Genomic DNA, 20,915 nt, shown 5'->3' on the forward strand with positions numbered 1-20,915 from the left:
GTTCATAGGAGTTTCAGGATGACATCATTGCAGTTATAAGGATCAACAGAGGTGAGGAGCAAGAAGCTGTCTGCAGGATGCTGCAATTAGGTCCTTTCATTAAGGTCAGATGGTGCTTTGGCAGTGGATGAAATGCCACATCTGTATACTAAAACTCTCGTTTGTTTGTTTGTTTATTTGTGACCGAACTACAGCCAAAATGGTACACGATAGCGGGACAATTTTAGGCCCACCTTACTAATCATCATCGCTTTAATGGCAATGCAAGTAGTTTTATTGAAATTGGTGTTATATTTTTTAAGTTATTCAAATTTTAAAGTCTTTAAAAACCACGCATGCGCAGTCGGGGCCAGTCCTCACGCAGGATGGTCGCCAGACCAGCACCTACGCTTACGTAAGATGGCCGCCGGGTGACTGCGCGTGCGCAGTTGGGGGAGGGTCGCCATTTTGCGTTCAGCTCCCACTTCCCATCAGACGCCTGAATGGTTCCGTGGTCCACATGGGGGGAGCGTCACCGCCGCCGCTGCTCCAAACCCCAGATGTCTCCATCATGAATGCCGGTCCGTCCCGCCCTCCAGCTCCCGCTCCCGCTCATCCATCGCACCACTGCTGCCGCGGCCCCCGCCCCAAACCCCAGGAATCTCCATCATGGCTGCCGTTCCGCCCCGGAGCCCCCTCCTCTCCATCACCGCTGCCGCCGCTCCAAACCACGGGCGTCTCCTTAGATCCCCGCTGATCCATTGCGCCGCCGCTGCTGCTTCTTCTTCCCGCTCTAAACCCCAGGCGTCTCCAACAGGGCCGCCGCTCCGCTCTCCAGCTCCCGCTGAGCCATCGCACCACTGCCACTGCTCCCGCTGCCGCTCTAAACCCCGGGTGCCTCCATCACTGCCATCGCCACTGAGCTCTCCAGCTCCCGCGCAGCATCACCGCTGCTCCTGCCGCCACCGCTCCAGCTGCCGCTCTCAGCCACGATCGTCTCCTTCACCGCTCAGCCCCGTGGCCGCCGCCGCCAAGCAGTTAAAGGTCAGACTAATTAGACAAAGCGGACCCGCTGTGCCCAAACCCCTCCCGCATTCGCGCAGTGCCCGACCCCCCTCCCCCTTCCATTCCTCTCCCCCCACTCCTCTCTCCCCCCTCCACACCCCCCTACTCACCCCCCCCCCTCTTCACCCCCCACCTCACCCTCCCTCCTCACCCCCCTCCTCATCCCCCTCCTCCTCACCCCCCACTCCTTCTCACCCCCTCCTCATTCCCTGCTCCCTCCTCCTCATTCCCTGCTCCCTCCTCCTCAGCCCCCCTCTCCCCACCTCCCCCTCCTCATCCCGCCCCTCCTCATCCCCCCCCTCTTCATCCCCCCCCCCCTCTCCTCTCCCCCCCCCCCCCTCCTCTCCCCCCTCCCCCACCTCTTCCCCTCCCCCACCTCCTCCTCCCCTCTCCTTAGGAGATAGATTTTAACTTTTAAATGTGAATAACTTTTAAAGATATAACACCCATTTCAATGAAACTTCTTCCAATAACACCACAGGACGACGGTAAGGTGGACCTAAAATTGTCGCGCTATCGTGTACTGTTTTGGCTGTAGTTCAAGAACAAACAAACAAACAAGAGTTTTTGTATAAAGATTTTATTTGCTGCTGAGCTGCTAAAATAACCTCCCTTAAAAACTCCCCCAAACCTCCCCTGCATTAACTGAAATTGAGTTAAGGTTGTTTTAAAGAACCCCACTCACCCACTCCATCCCCCCTCCACCAACTTTATCTCCCCCCTCTCCACTCACGCACTCCATCCCCACTCCACCCCCTTTATCCCCCCTCCCCTCACCTGACCAATACCTATCCCTTATTAATATCATGCCGACCTCTGAACCCTTTCGAATTTGGCAGAAAGCTTCCGCCTTCTTATTTCACTTCGGCCATTCCAATTTCGCCTCACATTTTTCCGGAAAACACGTGCCTTGACACTTGCCCCGCCGCTCGCCCCACCCCGCCTCGCCATGCCTCTTGCCTGGCCTCGCCGCTCGCCCGACGTCGCCAGTCCGCGCCGGGCCTTGAAGCTCGCCGGGCCAGGCCTTGAAGCTCGCCGGGCCTCGACTCGCCGCTCACCAGGCCTCGCCTTGCCACCCGTCGGGCCTCGCCGCTTGCCGGGCCAGGCCTCGCCTCACAGTCCGCCGGGCCTTTCCCCTCACCGGGCCTTTCCTTGGCTCGCCGGGCCTCGCCTTGCCACTCACCGAGACTCGCCTCGCCGCCCGCCGGGACTTGCCTCGCCGCTCGCCGAGAATCTTCTCGCCACTCGCTGGGCCCCTGCCTCGCCATGCCTCTTGCCTGGCCTCGCCGCTCGCCCGACGTCGCCAGTCCGCGCTGGGCCTTGAAGCTCGCCGGGCCGGGCCTTGAAGCTCGCCGAGCCTCGACTTGCCGCTCACCAGGCCTCGCCTTGCCGCCCGTCGGGCCTCGCCACTCGCCTCGCCGCTTGCCGGGCCTCTCCCCTCACCGGGCCTTTCCTCGGCTCACCTGGCCTCGCCTTGCCACTCACCGGGACTCGCCTCGCCGCCCGCCGGGCCGGGCCTCGCCGCTCGCTGGGCCTCGCCCCGCCTCACCGCTCCCCGGGCCTCGCCTCGCTTCACCGCTCCCCGGGCCTCGCTTCACCTCACCCCCTGCCAGTTGCTGAGATCAACACTTCTGAACAATTATGGGATCGCTTCAAGAATTTAATGTCTGAAGATTACCTTCAAAGAGAACGGAGAACAATCGATGATCCAAATATCATGATTGATGAGAGGCATCATGATCAGGCTCTGTTGTATATTCAAGACAAGCTTGTGAATTACAACAAGACACTGGAATACTTTCATGTGCCACTACCAAGACATTGGAAGGATGAACCTTGATGGTGACAATCCAGAATTGCTGAGTGAATTGCAGTACAATAGACCTGAACAACAGTGATTTGTTGAAGAGAAGGAGCCTCTGCTGAATGCTGAGCAAAGAGCAGTGTATGACCATGTGTGCAGCTGCTTGGAAAGGAATGTTCCTTCAATGTTTTTCATTGATACACCAGCAGGAATGGGCAAAACAATTCTCACCAATTTGATCCTCTCCAAAGTTCGAGGTCAAGTTGATGTTGCTTTTGCTGTAGCATCCTCTGGTATAGCAGCTACATTGATGCCTGGTGAAAGAACTGCACATTCTCGATTCAAGTTACCCATCGAAGTGCCCGATAAGACAATGTGCAACATTGAGAAGAACTCCAACATGGTTCATTTGATCAGGAGTGTGAGACTGATTGTTTGGGATGAGTGCCCGATGATTAGGAGGGAGAGCTTTGAAGCGGTCGACAGAACTCTTCGAGTTCTATGCAAAAAGAACGATGAGCCTTTTGGCGGCATTCTTACCATTTGTTGTGGCGATTTTCAACAACTTCCTGTTGTGAAAAGGGGAAATGATGCTGATATTGAAAATTCCTGCATCAAGAAATCCTATTAACGTTCAAATTGTTATATTTTGTTATTCACATTTTATACTTTAATAAATCCCTTTCCCACTTGCTGTGCCCGTCAGCCCCCCATGCGCAGTAATACCTCCATGTTCCACGTCACAATGGAAACCCGACGGGCGGGAATGGCGGCGCCGCCGGAGAGCCCCTAAGAATGGAGGGGGGGATAAGGGGGGATGGAGTGGGTGCCTGAGGGTTTGGGAGGGGAAGTGGGGAGTGGGTGGGGAAGAAGGGGAGTTGAAGGGATGGAGTGAGGGAGGGGAGGGGAGGGTGCTAGACCAATGCAGAAAAAAACACAATTTTAAAGAAAAATCGCGATTTTCATTGAGATTTATTTAATTATTTATTTAAAACAGAAAATAACATGGTTGGCTTTATGGTATGTGTTAATATATTTACACTCTTAAAGCCACTGCCAACAATGAAATCTAGAGGAATGAAAGCAAAAATCCAAGCTTCCAATGCAGTATTTCAACGCTGGGTGGTTTCTGCTTGTGCTGCATAGCAGCTGGACCATGGTTCAGCCCACACAGTTTATGTAAGTTTACAGTAGATTTTCTCATCCTTCTGGACATCGCAGGTAGTTTTCAGTGACTGGAAAATGGTCCAAGCATTTTCACATGTATCTTTTTCAACCTTCAACTAAAGACTGTCTCATTGTCATCCTTATTTTAAAACGAAAATTATGTACTTTCATCTAAGGAACTGACACTCTTGTCACCCATTCCTTTGGATTCCTGTTATCTGCTCAAACTTGATAAAGATTCTGCTAATAAAGTAGCTTCTAATGTTGAAGAAACAAATCTGACAATGTAGATGGGACATTTCTGTGGCAAGGATATCTCTGGTCAGGCCACACAACGTGATGTGAATACAGTGTTCAAATAACAATAATTTGTCACAGCTAATTAGTTCTCATAGTGGATGAAAAGTACAAAGTTTCAAAGGCTGACTCTGGAACTTTGCCAAAGTTAGTTGAATCATCCAACAATAAATATTAAATGTATTTGCAGTCAAATATCCTAAATATTGAATACAGACATCAGGATATCAGTTGTTTTAATGAAATTGCATTTTACCATCCATCTACACATTCTCAACTGAGATTTGAAGTGAACTAATGTTAGTGGCCATGCGCTTCCACTGGGCTCACAATAAAAGGGAGAGTAAAAGAGAAAACAACATATTTCCTTGCCTTGCAAGGGGTTTGCCTAAGAGGGAATATAGTGCCGAGAAAAATGTGGCAGGATGTGCCACCAGAAAGAGTAAAAAAAAGCAAAGGGAATAAAAGGGATACACAAACAAATAAAAGTATTACAACACAAAATTACTGAACAAAATATACCGCAGAGATTTAATTTTCATTTTTACATGATGATTTTGCTGGTATTGTTACACAACAGACTGTGAAATAGCATGTACATATTTAAACAGACACTACTGAAAATTGAATGAAAATCTGCCGATATACTTTTAACTAATTAAGATTCCATATTTTACAAATATCCTGATTGACACAGACAGCAGTCATCAGCATGTTTTATAACCACCACTTCACACCCCCTAACAAATCTAATGAAAGCCTTTCACTTCAAATATATTAAAATTCCATTAGTGGCTGCTCAGGTGATGTATCTATGTTTAAAGATAAACATCAGTACACATCACTCTCAATATATGTGGTTTCAATATATATAAAAAATTCGAGATGTAGTTTGCCATGGACTGTCATGATGGAGAGACGCACATTGAGATCTATGCAGCCTTTACAAGATATTATTTCCAGTTTCAATGGAGATGTTTAACGAGTATAGACCAATTGTAAAATATTTAACAAGAAATAGGATTTACTAAACCAATACAAAAATGTAAACACGTTTCAAGACATTGAGTGTGGTAGAACCAATCTTTGTATGAATGAACTACTATCCAAAAAACATGACATCTCAATTCAGAAATGAGATGTTTAATGGGAATATGAAACAATATACTGCAAGAAAGATAGAAATGGGATAAATAGGACTGATAAAAGAAACTATTCAATAGATGAGAAGGCATGGTAATTTGAAGAAATGAAAAAATGGACAATATCTTTGTCATTGATTTTAATTTTTATGCTTTGATTAGCTTTTGATTTCAGATGTTCCGATCAATGATTTATTATAATGTGATGTCTTATGCCAAGGTGTTAAGCACTTACACTACTAGAGAATATACCATCGACAGTTTGGAAAAATTAACATCAGGTCCAACCCCATATGAAATTAAGTCATGGCAAATGCTTATCCTTGAACAGGCCAAGTGTTAATGAAGTAAATCCACCTTTGTGATGGTGAATGAAATATTCCCTTTCTTACAGGATGAATCCATCTCTCCTGACTGGAAAACCACACACCAAACCACAAATGCCAGGAGCTGGCAACTGCTGGTATCTAGCAGTACTGGGTGGTAAGCTGAAGAATCATCCAAGTGTTGCTGGGAGCTGCCTAGGGGTTTTGGGATAGGCTGCAGAATTCTGTGACTAAGTTGGGGGCGAGGAAAGGCAGTGGAATGAACATATAACATAGAACAAAGAACAGTAAGGCACAGGAACAGGCACAATGTCTATGTCGAATATGATGCCAAGACAACTCTTATCTGCCTGTACATAATCCCTCATATTCCTCCATACGCTGTACATCCATTCGCCTCTCAAAACGTCTTGTAAATCGTATCTGCCTCAACCACCAACACAGCAGCAGGTTTCATGCACTCACCAACCTCTGCGTACACAATTTTCCCCGCATATCTCCTTTAAACTTTGCCCCTCTCACCTTAAAGCTACGCCTTCTAGTATTTGATATTTCCGTCCTTAGGGAAAATGTTCTGACTGTCTATCCTATCTATGCCTCTAATAATTTTATATACTTCTATCAAGTCTCCCCGAACCTCCAGTGTTTCAGAGAAAACAATCCAAATCTGTTCAACCTCTCCCTGTAGCTAATACCCCTAATCCCGACATCATTCAGGTAAACATCCTCTGCATTTTTTCCAAAGCCTTCACATCATTCCTGTAATGGGGCAACCTGTGTCACACACAATACTCCAAATGCAGTGCATTCAGAAAGTATTCAGACCCCTTCACCTTTTCCACATTTTGTTACGTGCCATTTGTGCCTTATTTTAAAATGGATTAAATTCATTTTTTTATCATCAATCTACGCACAATACCCCATAATAAAAAAGCAAAAACAGGTGTTTCGAAATTTCTGTAAAGTAATTAAAAAGAAATAACTGAAATATCACATTTACATAAGTAAGGCACAGGAACAGGCACAATATCTATGTCGAACATGATGCCAGGACAACTCTTATCTGCCTGTACATAATCCCTCATATTCTTCCATACGCTGTACATCCAGGTATTCACCAGAATCTTTAACCTGTCGTTATCTCTGGCTACAGTCCCCAAGTGCCTGAAGTCAGCTACCATAGTGCCGGTGCCAAAAAAAGCAAAGATCACCAACCTGAACGACTACCGTCCGGTTGCCCTAACTCCTATAATCATGAAGTGTTTTGAAAGGCTGGTCCTCCCACACATCAAATCCAGCATCCCTGCCTCACTGGATTTGCATACAGGGCAAACAGATCCACCGCGGATGCCATCTCTCTGGCTCTTCACACTGTCCTGACTCACCTGGAGAGACAGGGCACGTACGCGAGGATGCTATTCATTGACTATAGCTCTGCCTTCAACACGGTCATCCCCACCAAGCTCAGGTGTGGTGCTGCGGAGCTCTGTTTCAATCATTCGAACAAGTGAGTTCTAAACATTTTTGGGGAATTCGGAGGTGGTACAGCGGTACTCTAAACATCTTTGGGTATCGCTGCGACGCTACAGAAATCTTTTTAAAAGGTTTCTGTGTGTTTTGGGGCTGCGAGCGGTGTTATCAACTGACTGCTCAGCTCCCACTACTGAGGCTGGCAACCTGCCAGGAAACTGGCGCACAAAAAGGAGGAGAAAAACCTGTCTGGATTGTTACATCTGTGTCCAGAAACCCCCCCCCCCCCACTGCCTCGTCGCTACTGACCGGACCGGTCTGGTTTTCGTGCGGTGTGGGAGTTTTCTGCACCCTCGACCTTCTTCTGCCGCCTTGAGACCTGGAGCTGAAGGAGCCTCCTCTCTATCAGAGATAGGCTTCCAACAACAACAGACTGCAGGTGAATCCCTTTCGTTGCTGCAGGAGCAGCGAAGACCAGTGGGGATTGCTTGCGAAAGTCTGCAGCTCACCAGGGAACGCAGGAGAGCCGAGATACCCGGGCGAAGAGGCCATGACGCAGCAGTTTTTTGAGTGGGAGCCGCCATTATTGAGGCAACACCACTCGCCTCCCTCCCTTGAACTGTTCTACACTTGTTTTTGTGTTTGGACTTGGCCCCGTGCCTTTTGGATTGTCTTTGTCTTTTTGTATGAGTGTTTCGTTTCACTGTAGTGCCTGACATCATGCAGGGTCAGCGTTCTGGGGGATCGGAGCCTTCGGGGAGTTATGCTAAAGCGGCTGCTTCAGCTGCTTCGGCTGCTCCTCTGGGGGCCCGGTTCCCCATGAGGAACCTACCCTTTGAACATGGGGTCAGGTGCTACATGCCCCCCCAAATGAACCTGGAGGACTGCGCGGCTGCTGTGGCAGTGGCAGCCAAGCCTGCAGGCATTGTGTATGTGGGTAAAATGTTCTGGAAGGGCGTGTTCTTTCTGGAGTCCGTTGAGGGGGTGAACGCGACTGTAAGTAAAGTTGGTCTCAGTGGGAGGACTTTTCTTACAGGTCGAGCCCCTGGGGTCCAACGCGCAGCGGGTGGTCCTATCCAACGTCCTGCCCTGCATCAAGAACGAGGCCCTCCTTCCCCACCTTCACACCCTGGGGAAGATCCTCACCGATATCACCCCAATACCCATGGGATTTTGCAGGAAGGACGCAGCACGTTCTCTCCCTCCGGCGCCAACTGACAATGCTGCTGGACCGGGAGGAGGTGGTCGACGGGCGCTTCTGTGTCCAGCAGGATGGGCGAGACTTCACCATCTTCTGGACATCGGAGCGCCCGAGGTGCCACGCCTGCAAGGAAGTGGGGCATATTCGGAGGAATTGCCCCAAATCCCGGGCGGAGGCCTCCGCCTCCGGTGCCACTATCCCCACTCCCCCTGTAGTTGAGTCAGGGAACCCTGGGGATGGGGAAGGTCAAAAGAGGGGGGGGCAAGGTGGCGAAGAAGATAAAGCACCTGAGGAACAAACCCCCCGGGGATAAGACTTTGCCACCCATCCTGTCACCTCCCGTTAGGGCGTCTGCAAGCCCCATAATCCAGCCAGGAGCGGAGGGGATTGGGCGGGAGGAGGGGGAGCCGCAGACTAGGGTTGCTCAGTTGACCCTAGAGTCTGTGAGCTCCGCCTCTTCGAAAAAAAGGAGGAATCTCTCCAGGGAGGAGCAGAAGGGGGACATAGGGGAATCTTCCAATGGGGCGGGGAGTGCTGTGGTGGAGGATGACTCCTGCCCTCTGGTTCAGGCCCCGGTTCCATGCTCTGAAGGGGTTTCTGGGGAGGGTGGTGATGGGGACCACTCGGGTGTAATGGAGCAGGGAGAGATTCCTGTTGGGGAGGGAATCCCGATCCATGCACCCGAGGAAGCCCAGGAGCAACCCACCCAGGACGAGGTGCAGAACACGCCTGTGGAGTTAGGGACAGCAGGCGGGGAGGGGGAAGTGGAAACCAGCCCTTCTATCCCGCAGGACCTGGCTCCAGAGGGACTCCCTGAGTCTGGGGCACCAGAGTCCACTCTGGGCCCAACTGGTGGAGGGATAGACCCCACTGTCAATGGTCTTGACTCCCCAGGTACACCCGAGGAAGGCCCCTCTGCCACTGGCCCCACGGTGGGGACTGAGGTGGAGGTGAGACCAGAGGGTGGGGAAGAGGCAACCGCTGCGCAGGGTGGGGCGGGAGCCTCAAGCACGGAAGGTGTGTCCAAGGATGGGAATGGTGACTCCATCTGCAGTGGGGGGGTGGAAGGGGACTCTTCGGACAATGAGTCAATGGATGTTCTCGCTGCCCCCGACGCCACTCCTCTCATTCCAGTGGAGGAGATCCGCGAGTTCATCGCGGCCACCGAAGGAGCCCAACATCGGCCCAAACTGGCCTCCCTCCGGTGGCCGAACTTACAAGGGGTCACCAGCTCCCTGAACCTCATCCTCAGAAGGAGGGGGAGGGGAAAGGGAGGGACGGGGGTGAAGGGGAACGACCGGCGTCAGCTCAGGTCCTTCTTGGACGACCTGGAAAAGGACGCCGAGGCCCAGAGCAGCGTCGTTCCTGCTGAGGGTAGTGGGATCAGTAGAGCGTCCCTTGTTGCCAAGATCCGGAAGGTGAAACGCACTGCCAATCCATCTAGGGTCCGTAGCGGCAAAGGCGACTCTGCTGTTAGCGACCAGGGGACTGGTGAGGGGATCTAGTGTACTCCTGACATGGCAATCACCATAGCCAGTTATAACATAAATGGCAGCAGGGGGCCTCTCCGCAGGTTTAACCATCTCTCAACCCTGAGGGATGGGAAATATGCGGTGAGCTTCCTGCAGGAAACCCACACCATCCCAGGAGACGAGTCCACCTGGCTCCTGGAGTGGAGTGGTGAGGTCTTCATGAGCCACCTCAGCTCCATTTCCAGTGAGGTGGCCATTTTGTTGGCCCCGAATTTCCGGCCAGAAATCCAAAAGGTCCAAGAATTGGTGCCAGGCCGCTTGCTTCACCTGGCTGTGCGCCTGGATGGCGTGCCGTTGCATTTTGTCAACGTGTACGCCCCCAGGCCCGCCGTGTTGCAGACGTGCCTGTTCCGGGAGGTGTCTACCCTGTTGAGCTCCATCGACCCTGGCGACTGCGTGATCCTCGGGGGAGATTTCAACTGTACCCTCGAGGAAGGAGACCGTTCCGGTATCCAGCGCGGCCAGGAGTCAGTGAAGAAGTTGAAGGAGCTCGTGGGCTCCTTTGACTTGGTAGACACTTGGAGGAACCTCCACCCGACTCCAATGCCTTCTCCAGGTCAGAGGGGGGTGGTTCTCGCATCGACCGCCTGTACATTTCTCGGGCGTACGTCTCCCGCATCTCGGCGGCCTCCATGCGGCCGATGCCTTGCTCGGACCACCACCTGGTGTGGGCGGAGTTTACCCTGCTGCGCACGAGGGGAGGGTCCGCGTACTGGCACTTTAACAACCGGTTGCTGGAGGATCGCCGCTTCCGGGACTCGTTTGTGAGGTTCTGGACCACATGGAAGGGGAAGAGGGGGGGATTTCACTCCCTGCGGCTATGGTGGGACGTGGGCAAGGCCCACATCCGGCGTTTCTGTCAGGAGTACACTAGGGGGTCGACCAAGAGACGCGATTCCAAGGTCAGACAGCTCGGGAATGAGCTGCTCGATTTGGATTTGCGTCTAAGTCAGACCGGCAGGGACCCGACCCTCTGGAGGGAATACCAGGAGAAGAAGGACGCACTGAAGGAGCTGCAGTTACAGCAATCCCGAGGCGCGTACGTGAGGTCGCGGATCCAAATGCTCCACGATTTGGACCGTAGTTCACCCTTCTTCTACTCGCTGGAGAAGTGGCGGGGAGTCCGTCAGCAGTTAGTGGAGCTGCTCGCTGACGATGACTCCCCCGTCACCGAACCAGAAGACATCAACGCGGCGGTTCGTTCCTTTTATGGGACCTTGTTCTCACCGGATAGCTCCGGCGGGGACGAGTGCAGTGATCTGTGGGAAGGTCTAGCCACGGTCGGCCCGGAGGGTGCCGAGCGCCTGGACGCCCCCCTGACACTAGACGAACTGACTGCGGCCCTCCATCAGATTCGAAGAGGCAAATCCCCTGGTCTGGACGGCCTGACAGCAGAGTTCCTCCGCACTTTCTAGGGGTCCCTGGGGGAGGACTACACCATGGTCCTGAGGGAGAGCCTGGCGACCGGGGAGATGCCCCTGTCTTGGCGGAGGGCTGTAGTGGTCCTTCTGCCCAAGAAGGGTAATCTCCGCCTACTAAAGAACTGGCGCCCGGTCTCCCTCCTCTGTACCGACTACAAGGTCTTTGCTAAGTCAATGGCCAACCGTCTGGGCCCAGTGTTGGCCCAAGTGATCCACCCTGACCAGTCTTACACGGTCCCGGGCCGGTCCATCCAGGACAATATCCATCTGGTCCGGGACATGGTCTACCTGGCTCAGGAGACCGGTATACCCACTGCCTTTCTCTTCCTTGACCAGGAGAAGGCTTTCGGCAGGATGGATCATGAGTATCTGCTGAGGACTCTGTGGGCGTTTGGGTTCGGACCGCACTTTGTGGCCCGGATCCGACTTCTATACGCCACTGCGGAGTGCCTCGTCAAGGTCAACGGATCCTTGACGGCCCCCATTCCCTTCCGCAGAGGAGTACGTCAGGGCTGCCCCATGTCAGGCCAACTGTACGCCATCTGCTTCGGAGGAGGTTGACGGGCTTGGTTCTACGCGAGCCGGATATGGAGGTGGTCCTCTCGGTCTATGCCGATGACGTGCTCCTCATGGTCACTGACCCCGCCGATCTGCAGAGGATGCGCGAGTGCCAACGAGTCTTCTCGGCCGCCTCCTCTGCAAGGATCAATTGGGGGAAATGTTCTGGACTCTTGGTGGGTCCCTGGCAGGTGGACTCCCTCCCTGAGGAGATGCGGTTTTTCACGTGGAGCACCACGCGCCTCCTTTACTTGGGAGTCTACCTGAGTCCTGTCGCGGAGACCTGGCTGGCGAACTGGCAGGAGCTGGAGTTGAAAGTCGTCGCCCGGCTGGGGCGCTAGTCGGGTCTCCTCAGCGTGCTCTCCTACCGGGGCAGGGTGTTGGTCATTAACCAACTCGTGGCTTCCCTGCTCTGGTACAGATTGACCACATTGGTCCCATCAGCCACCTTTGCTGGGATCATCCAGAAGAAGTTGGTGGACTTCTTCTGGGGCAACGGAAAGCACTGGGTCTCTGCAGCGGTCCTGAGTCTCCCGATTGAGGAGGGCGGGCAGTCGCTGGTGTGCATCCGCACCCAGTTGGTGGCTCTCCGCCTCAGGACTCTGCAGAGATACCTGTACTCGGAGCGTCCTCCGAGGTGGCACGTGCTGGCAACGCACTTTTTCCAACGGGGTCGCTGCCTTCATGCAGGTACGCGGATCCCGATCGGGATCCTGCTGGGGATGCCCGGCTTCTACCGGGACTTGCTGAGAGTCTGGAATCTGGTTGCTGTCGACCGGGCCCCCCCCTCCGCTGACGGAGGGCGGCGGCCCAGGCGTGAGAGCAGCCGGCCCTTGTCCTGCCCCGCTGGGTGTCGGAGAGGCTCAAATGTGTGGAGTACCTGCGGCTGAGCAAACTCCCGCTCAACCGGAAGTACTCGTCGGACCGAGGCGCCGTAATCCTTCCCGGGAGCCGGTTCCACACATGAGCCGCATTTCCTCGACACCCTTCATCTCCCTCCGAGACGCAGGGAGGCGTGTCCTGTACGGGCTCCTCCTCCACACCCTGCACTTCCTCGCCCTGGTCCACCGTCCGGACACTAAGTGGCGGTCGGTGTTGCCTTCCGGTCGCGAGGTGACCCCGCGGTGGGGGTCCCTCTACGCAGGAATTCTGCCCCTCTCCATCGGGGACCTGGGGTGGAAGTTATAGCACCGAGGAGTCCCCTGCAACCTGTTCCTCGTGCGGTTCACAGACTCGCCAGCCGCCTGCCACTTTTGCGGGTTGGAGGAGTCTGTGTACCACGTGTACATGCAGTGTGTGAGGTTGCAGCCCCTGTTCCAATATCTAAAGGGGCTGCTCCTTGCTTTTTGGCTGCATTTTTCACCCACCATCCTCATCTTTGGACACTCTGTGCGTAGGGTAGAGGGTAGGGCCGAAGATGTCCTTGTTGGGTTGCTCCTGGGCCAGGCCAAGCTGGCCATCCGCGACTCAGGGCGCCAGGCGGAAGAGGGCTCTGCCCGAGCCAGCTGCCTGCCCCTTTTCCGGGGTTATGTCCGTGCCAGGGTGGTGTTGGAGAGGGACTACGTGCTGTCCACGGGCACCCTGGAGGATTTCCGGGACCGCTGGGCACCGTGGGGGATTGGATGTATCCTGGATGGAGATTGTAATATAATTGTATAATAGTTTCAATAGGTATATTTGTTTGTATAATATTCTGGTGGTGGGTTCTGTTTTGGTTTTATTGTATTGTATATATTATTTTAATATTTGAATAAATATTTTTGAATTAAATTTTTTTTTTTTTAAAAGACCAAGGAGCTGATCATCAACTTCTGTAGATCACACAACGGGGAATACGCTCCGATCTTTATCAATGGGAACAGTGTGGAGAGAGTGTCCAGCTTCAAGTTTCTGGGCACTCACATTTCGAAGGATCTCACATGGTCCACTAACACCGCTACGCTGGTCAAGAAGGCACAGCAACGACTGTTCTACCTGAGAACACTGAAAGTCTGGTCTGCCCCAACAGCTGCTGATGACCTTTTACCGCTGCACCATAGAGAGCATCCTAATGCGTGGCATCCCTGTGTGGTATCTCAGCTGCACGGAGGCAGAGAGGAGAGCTCTTCAGCGGGTAGTCCATAGAGCTCAGAAGACTATCGGAACACAGCTACCAGCCTTGGAGGGCATCTACAACATACGATGCCTCAGAAAAGCCACCAGCATTCACAAAGACTCCTCACACCCCTGCAATAGTCTGTTCGAACTTCTACCATCGGGCAGACGCTACAAGGCCTTCTACGCCCGCACCTCCAGACTCAGGAACAGCTTTATCCCCAGGGCCATAGCTGCTATGAACCAGTCCTGCTGAGCCGGATGGTCACATCGCACAGTGAACCGGCACAGATCTACTTGCACTTTACACTGTTTTAAAACTGTTTCTAATTTTGTTTCACTGGGTTGTATAAATTTATACTGATTAGCTAATTAATTTATTGCATCGTATGGAAGGCGCATTCCCAATCTCGTTGTACCCCTGTACAATGACAATAAAAATATATTGTATTGTATTGTATTGTATTATTCAGACCCTTTGTTCTGACACTCAAAATTGAGCTTAGGTTCATCCAGTTTCCATTGATTATCCTTGAGATGTTTCTACAACTTGATTAGAGTCCACAAGTGGTAAATTAAATTGATTGGACATGATTTGGAAAGGCACACACCTGTCGATATAAGGTCCCACAGTTGACAGTGCATGTCAGAGCAAAAACCAAGCCATGAAGAGGAAGGAATTGTTCGTAGACCTCCGAGACAGGATTGTGTCGAGACACAGATCTGGGGAAGGGTATAAAACAATTTCTGCAACATTGCAGGTCCCGAAGAGCACAGTTACCCGCGTCATTGTTAAACGGAAGAACTTTGGAGCCACCATGACTCTTCACAGAGCTAGCCGCCCGGCCAAACTGAGCAATCGAGGGAGAAAGGCCTTGGTCAGGGAGGTGACCAAGAACCCGATGGTCACTCTGACAGAACTCCAGAGTTCCTCTGTGAAGATGGGAGAACCTTCCAGAAGGACAACTATATCTGCAGCACTCCACCAATCAGGCCTTTATGGTAGAGTGGCCAGACAGAAGCCACTCCTCAGTAAAAGGCACATGACAGCCCGCTTGGAATTTGCCAAAAGGCACCTAAAGGACTCTCAGACCATGAGAAACAAGATTCTCTGGTCTGATGAAGACAAGATTGAACTCTTTGACCTGAATACCAAGCATCACGTCTCATCACCTGGCCAATACCATTTCTGTGGGTGGCAGCATCATGCTGTGGGGATGTTATTCAGCGGCAGGAACTGGAAGACTAGTCAGGATCGAGAGAAAGATGAACAGAGCAAAGTACAGAGAGATCCTTGATGAAAACCTGCTCCAGAGCGTTCTGGACCTCAGACTGGGACGGAGGTTCACCTTCCAACAGGACCACGACCCCAAGCACACAGCCAAGACAACACAGGTGTGGGTTCGTGACAAGTCTGTGAATGTCCTTGAGTGGCCCAGCCAGAGCCCAGATTTAAAACCGATCGTACATCTCTGGAGGGACCTGAAAATAGCTGTGCATCGACGCTCCCCATCCAACCCGACAGAGCTTGAGAAGATCTACAGAGAAGAATGGGAGAAATTACCCAAATACAGGTGTGCCAAGCTTGTCGTGTCATACCCAAGAAGACTTGAGGCTGTAATCGCTGTCAAAGGTGCCTCAACAAAGTACTGAGTAAAGGGTCTGAATACTTATGTAAATGTGATATTTTAGTTATTTCTTTAATCACTTTGCAAAAATTTCTAAACACCTGTTTTCGCTTTTTTATTATGGGGTATTGTGTGTGGATTGATGATTAAAAAAATGAATTTAATCCATTTTAAAATAAGGCTGTAACGTAACAAAATGTGGAAAAGTGAAGGGGTCTGAATACTTTCTGAATGCATGGAGGAGGGAGTATCGAAGACGAATGACAATTGGAGAGTATCCTACAGAGTGTGAAGGGCAGTACATCAGAAGGCTGCTTCATTCTTGGAAAGGGCTATCAGCCAGCAGCTGCTGAACGGCTGCTGTAGGAAGATGAGAGTGGGGAACTGGAGGGTATCGAGGGAAAGAAACAAAGCAGGGGCTAAAAGGAAAGAAGGTGAATGAAAAAAAAGAAAGGAACTAAGAAGGAGTGGACTGATTGAAACAGTAATAGGAAAGGGTCAAGAGACTATGGTTAGGAGACTGAAAGAAATGGTAAATGAAGAAGGAAAGTGTTCAGGAAGCAGAGTATGTAGGAAGCGGCCAAGGAAAGCTTTGTAAGATTGTACAAATATGTGGTCAGAGTGCATCTGCGTGTGCTGAGAAATAGTATATATGCAAGCATTTATCTGTGCACTAAGTCTATACACCCGGGCCAGGTCTTCTGACGTCTTGGATCTCCATGCCTTTATATCAAGAACTCACTTTGTGAATACTGTCAGTAGCTGTCATACCACATTAAATTAATTAATGCTTCCACTCCTCACAATTGGAATGAAATCAAAAAATCCCAGATCGTGGAGGACTATAACAAGCAGTGAGGGCAAATTAGTTTTAAACCCCAATTTGTACTGAGGTAATGAATTTCATCTAAACGTTGAGCAAGTTCCTGGGGAGAAAATATTATATTTCCCATCGGTGGCCTCTACCCAGTTGTGCATGCAGACGTACATGTGAAGAGGTTATCAATTGGGTTTAGCTGGTGTTCACTGTTCAAATAAATGGTTAGCCAGCTTCAAATATCACCTTAATAATCATTTTGAATGAGCAACAGAACAGTTATTAGATCGTTAGATCAATTTTTTTTAGAAATTACCAAATGAGAATTATGGGAAATAAAAGTTATATTATATCATTGTAGTTTATCACCCTTCAAGAACTGAAGTAGTTTTGAGTAATTTAAATGCTTCAATAATAGAGGATAAATGTATTGATATTAGTTTTGCACAAAATTTAAAGATAATAAATTCTTTAAAAGTCGGTCTGGTTGAAGTAGTGTGAGATAGTTATATTGTTCCATTATTAAGCTTCTATCGTTATTTCATTTTGTTACGTGAGAACAGTGTTTTATTCAACAATCGTGAAGATGCTAACATTCTAATTTCAAAAATATCCTTTGGTTGCATCATTTTATTTTACATTCTTGAGCAGCATCAACCAAAATTTAGTTGTATTCTTTCGTTTGATATATATCCAACAATAAAATCAATTTCTCAGTTGTTTGGTTTTTTGTGTAGCTGGTAATCTCGTGGCAAAAATCTAAAATGTCACCGAACATTAATGCATAAATGACAAATTCAACAATGTTCACCAGAAAGAATATATACTTTTATAACATGAAAAATGTAAGAATATGGAATATCTTAAGAGAATACTGTAGACTGATATTACTACCAGGGTAATATTTCTAACAGTTCACAAATATTTTGGTGGATCACACCAAAATTGACTGTCTTGGCAAATTTGAAGTTCGTGGAAATGGGTTTATGTATTCGTATTTATCCCTTCATTAAGTTTCACTTTCTCAAATGTTGGACCATTGAGACACTAAATTATGAATTGCAACATTTTCCCAAATTGATACACTCTTCATAAAAATAATAGGTAAATGTCTTAATTTCTAGACAAAACACAAAATACGTGCTTTAATTTGTAGGTATATTAGTTCACACTATATTCCTAACTAGAGTTTAAAATACGAAAAGAGGTTAATCCTACCGTCTCAAAAGTTTCATTGGCAATTGATCATAATAACATGGCAATTTTAGCAATAATGAAAATACCATCAGACAAAATGGAAAATAATTGCATTGTAACACACTGAAATGCTTCAGTGAATTTAACTTTCACTGCAGACCAACAAGTATTACCTGTTCTTCTAGTATGAAAAGCTTTACAATGAATTAATTTTACATCTGGATATAAGCTGGCATTGAGTACTATGGTTCATCAGCAAGAGCAGTGTGTATCACTTCTCACATTATTCAGGAGAAAATAATGGTATTTCATGGACAGAAGTAACACAACCTAGCATCAAAATAAAAATTATAGCAATAGCATTTTCTATCCATCATGCATAAAACAGCTCACAATAAGATTTTACCAAGCTTTTTCCTCAGGAGGAATACTGTATGTTAGAGATGATTAAATCATCCATGAAACCAAAAGTGCCACACCTATTAAAAAGTTTTAAGCAATACCCTAACTTCTACAAAGCAGAATGATAATTCAGAAATGTACTGCCAAATGTTTCCAAGAACCCCAAAACACAAGATCAAAATTACAATAAACTATCAAAAAGCTTAAGCAAGATGAAAAAATTCTAGTTTTTGTATTGTTATATTTCACAATAGAGCTTTTTAACTGCACAACATTAAATACAATCTAATAAAAACCTAATTTTCTTGGTCAAGATGTTGTTTAGTTATTTTTAAAAGTCATACTCAACACAAAAAAACTAAAAAGGCTTCTAGTTCTTTTTACAATTCATCTCTCACTGCTATATTTTTCAAAAAGTTATGTTACTGAATAAAAATTTGGAAACATTAGAACTTACAGTTTGCAGAAATTCATCAAAGCTTCAATTCAGATTACATGACCAATAACTGGAAGGGATGGGAAAAGGTTCTTATCCCAGACCAACAACAATATATTTTCTGCTGGAAAAGAAATAAATATCCTTCGTCACTTCATCCTCCAATCTGATTGCTGCACAACTGTAAAAACGCTGAAATTGAAAGCTCAGAAGCAAAGAATCTTTTATGCAGGATAAATGAAGATTATGGTCTTCAGGATGTAGTCATCATTCAAAGATTTCCAATAATCTATTTTGAATAAAGTATCCAGAAAGGAAATGCAGCGATGAGTCTATTGCGAAGATTCTGGTTCTGATGCACATCTGCCTTAGGTTTTCAACAGCACATACTACTTTCACCACACTGGCATCCTGACCCAGGCCTGGCTTTGAAAAGTTATTACTTGTCTCTCAACACAGACTGCTTTTATTGTATTTGCAGTTAAACCAAGACCCGGCTTTAAAAGCCACAGATGCCTTTTTTCTTCTGCCCACCACACAATGGAAAGGCATTTTATAAATTACTGTCTCCTTCAAATCAACAAAAGGTGCTTTCATAAGAAAACCCCATTTGATTTTGCTCAAATTTGATTACGAGAAGGAAAAGGCAGTCAAAAAAGAATACCCCCAGATGCTTTCTCATTCAGCTCGAGGAATGAGCTTTTTCTGTGCCTTTAAACTGTACTATTGCAAAAGCATTTCAGTCAGCAAAACTTGACAAAAATTATTAGTTTGCCATTTCTCATGTAACTGCCAATGGAACATGATAAAAGGCTTTTCATGGGATCACCTGCTTGGATCAAAATAATGAAGATTAGGTATTTCATTATAAATTACAGTGGGATATAGAGTTAGTTGTCATATTAATAGCAACCTGCCTATGGCCTTCATTGGTAGCTATTCACCTAGACAAAAGACCTAGGGTTGTCTATTGAACTCATGCTGTAGGTCTGATCAATTTTCTATCATCAAGCAAAGAGGCAACTAACAAAGGAATCCACACATGACTGACCTCTTAAGCCCACTGATAAAAGGCCAACCAACCTAAACACATATTCTGGAATATGGCAGATAAATTCTATACAGAAGGTAGAAAGAAAGACACAGGAGAGCTGGTCTATAATTCTCTTTCTATGGCCCAATGGGCACATTTTTGTAGCTGCTTGTTTTCAGCTGCAGATAATTACAGTGCTGTAGTGATAAAAAAAAAGCTTGCAAGGAAAAGCTTTGAAAAAGCAAACAATGCACTTTTTTGTTACTGTTCCTGTAATTTCATTTGATGACAGCCATGAAATTTTATGCACAAAGGCTAAAATCTCAACTTCATGTTAAAGACAATAAGAGATACTTGCCAATTGCCACAATGTAAAATCAAATGCATGAATTAGTTTCAAAGAACATAGTTTAATTTGTCATAAAACTGTACATAGCGTACAGCCACTCTCAAGTTGTACACTCAGAGTGCCTTTAACCAACCTTATCAACATAAACCTGCATTTCTAATTGCATCATACATGCTTCAACAAAGAATATTCCTGGTTATGTGGGAAATTAGGTTCAAGTATGATTTAAGGGCAATTAACTTTCATGTCTCAGAATCTCTAAAAATAATTCCACTTACACACAGCATCCTGCACATGGTTCTGTAAATTGTTGTACACCAGATATGGTTTCACTAAATCACAGGATGTATACCGCCTTGTTTCAAATGCAAACAGATAAGGAATCCAATCATGCAGAAAATTCTCTCACTGTTAACAGAAAAGTTAACCATACTTAAAATGGTCTGAATACAAGAATAACTTCCAAGGTTTTTTACGTTAAAATGATGATGTAGGCTAGTCTGCAGCAGGACTAACTGATCTTCAACGTGTTCAGTGATTTACAAATAATAACAAACACACAGATAATCCAATCCACATGGATTTACATTATAGATTTAACACATCTGGAAATAAACAAATATAAAATACTCAAGAACCTCAAAAAGAACCTCAGCAGGTCAGGCAGCAGCTGTGGAGGAATGGACAGATGACATTTTGGGTCGAGACCCTTCGATCCTGAATAAGGTTTCTAACCTGAAATGTCTGATCTGCCTGCTGAGTTTCTTTAGTATGTTTTTTTTTGTGTCTCCATATTCCTGGCATTTATCATTTAAATTTAAGAATGATGGAGGACAAAACATCAACATAATTTTCACACTTGCTCTGTTGTATTTAACAGCAAATAATTTCCAAAAACTGTTGCCATGTGATTTTGATTAAAGTCACCTGAGGTACATATCAAGACTCACAGTGATACTAGGATGTACACAGGACTAGGCAAGACATAAAGACGATA

At 47.8% G+C, this 20,915-nt stretch overlaps 1 protein-coding gene across 1 annotated transcript; it reads left to right on the plus strand.

Annotated features, from left to right (window-relative positions):
- Nucleotides 1-482: 482 nt before the first annotated feature.
- Nucleotides 483-17,090, plus strand: LOC144599117 (uncharacterized). Its single transcript, XM_078409836.1, has 3 exons — nucleotides 483-560; nucleotides 797-1,023; nucleotides 13,751-17,090. Exons 1-3 carry the CDS (start codon nucleotides 500-502, stop codon nucleotides 14,084-14,086), a joined length of 624 nt encoding a protein of 207 aa, XP_078265962.1. The 5' UTR covers nucleotides 483-499; the 3' UTR covers nucleotides 14,087-17,090.
- The last annotated feature ends 3,825 nt before the right edge of the window (nucleotides 17,091-20,915 follow it).

This window comes from Rhinoraja longicauda, chromosome 13, assembly GCF_053455715.1.
Source record: "Rhinoraja longicauda isolate Sanriku21f chromosome 13, sRhiLon1.1, whole genome shotgun sequence".
NCBI classification, from domain to species: Eukaryota; Metazoa; Chordata; class Chondrichthyes; order Rajiformes; family Arhynchobatidae; genus Rhinoraja; species Rhinoraja longicauda.

Coding starts and splice junctions, on each gene's coding strand:
- LOC144599117 (XM_078409836.1), top strand. CDS start 500: ATGGGGGGAGCGTCACCGCCGCCGCTGCTCCAAACCCCAGATGTCTCC. Junction 561..796: donor TGTCTCCATCATGAATGCCG/GTCCGTCCCGCC, acceptor CGTCTCCAACAG/GGCCGCCGCTCCGCTCTCCA. Junction 1,024..13,750: donor CCGCCGCCAAGCAGTTAAAG/GTCAGACTAATT, acceptor TTTTTTTAAAAG/ACCAAGGAGCTGATCATCAA.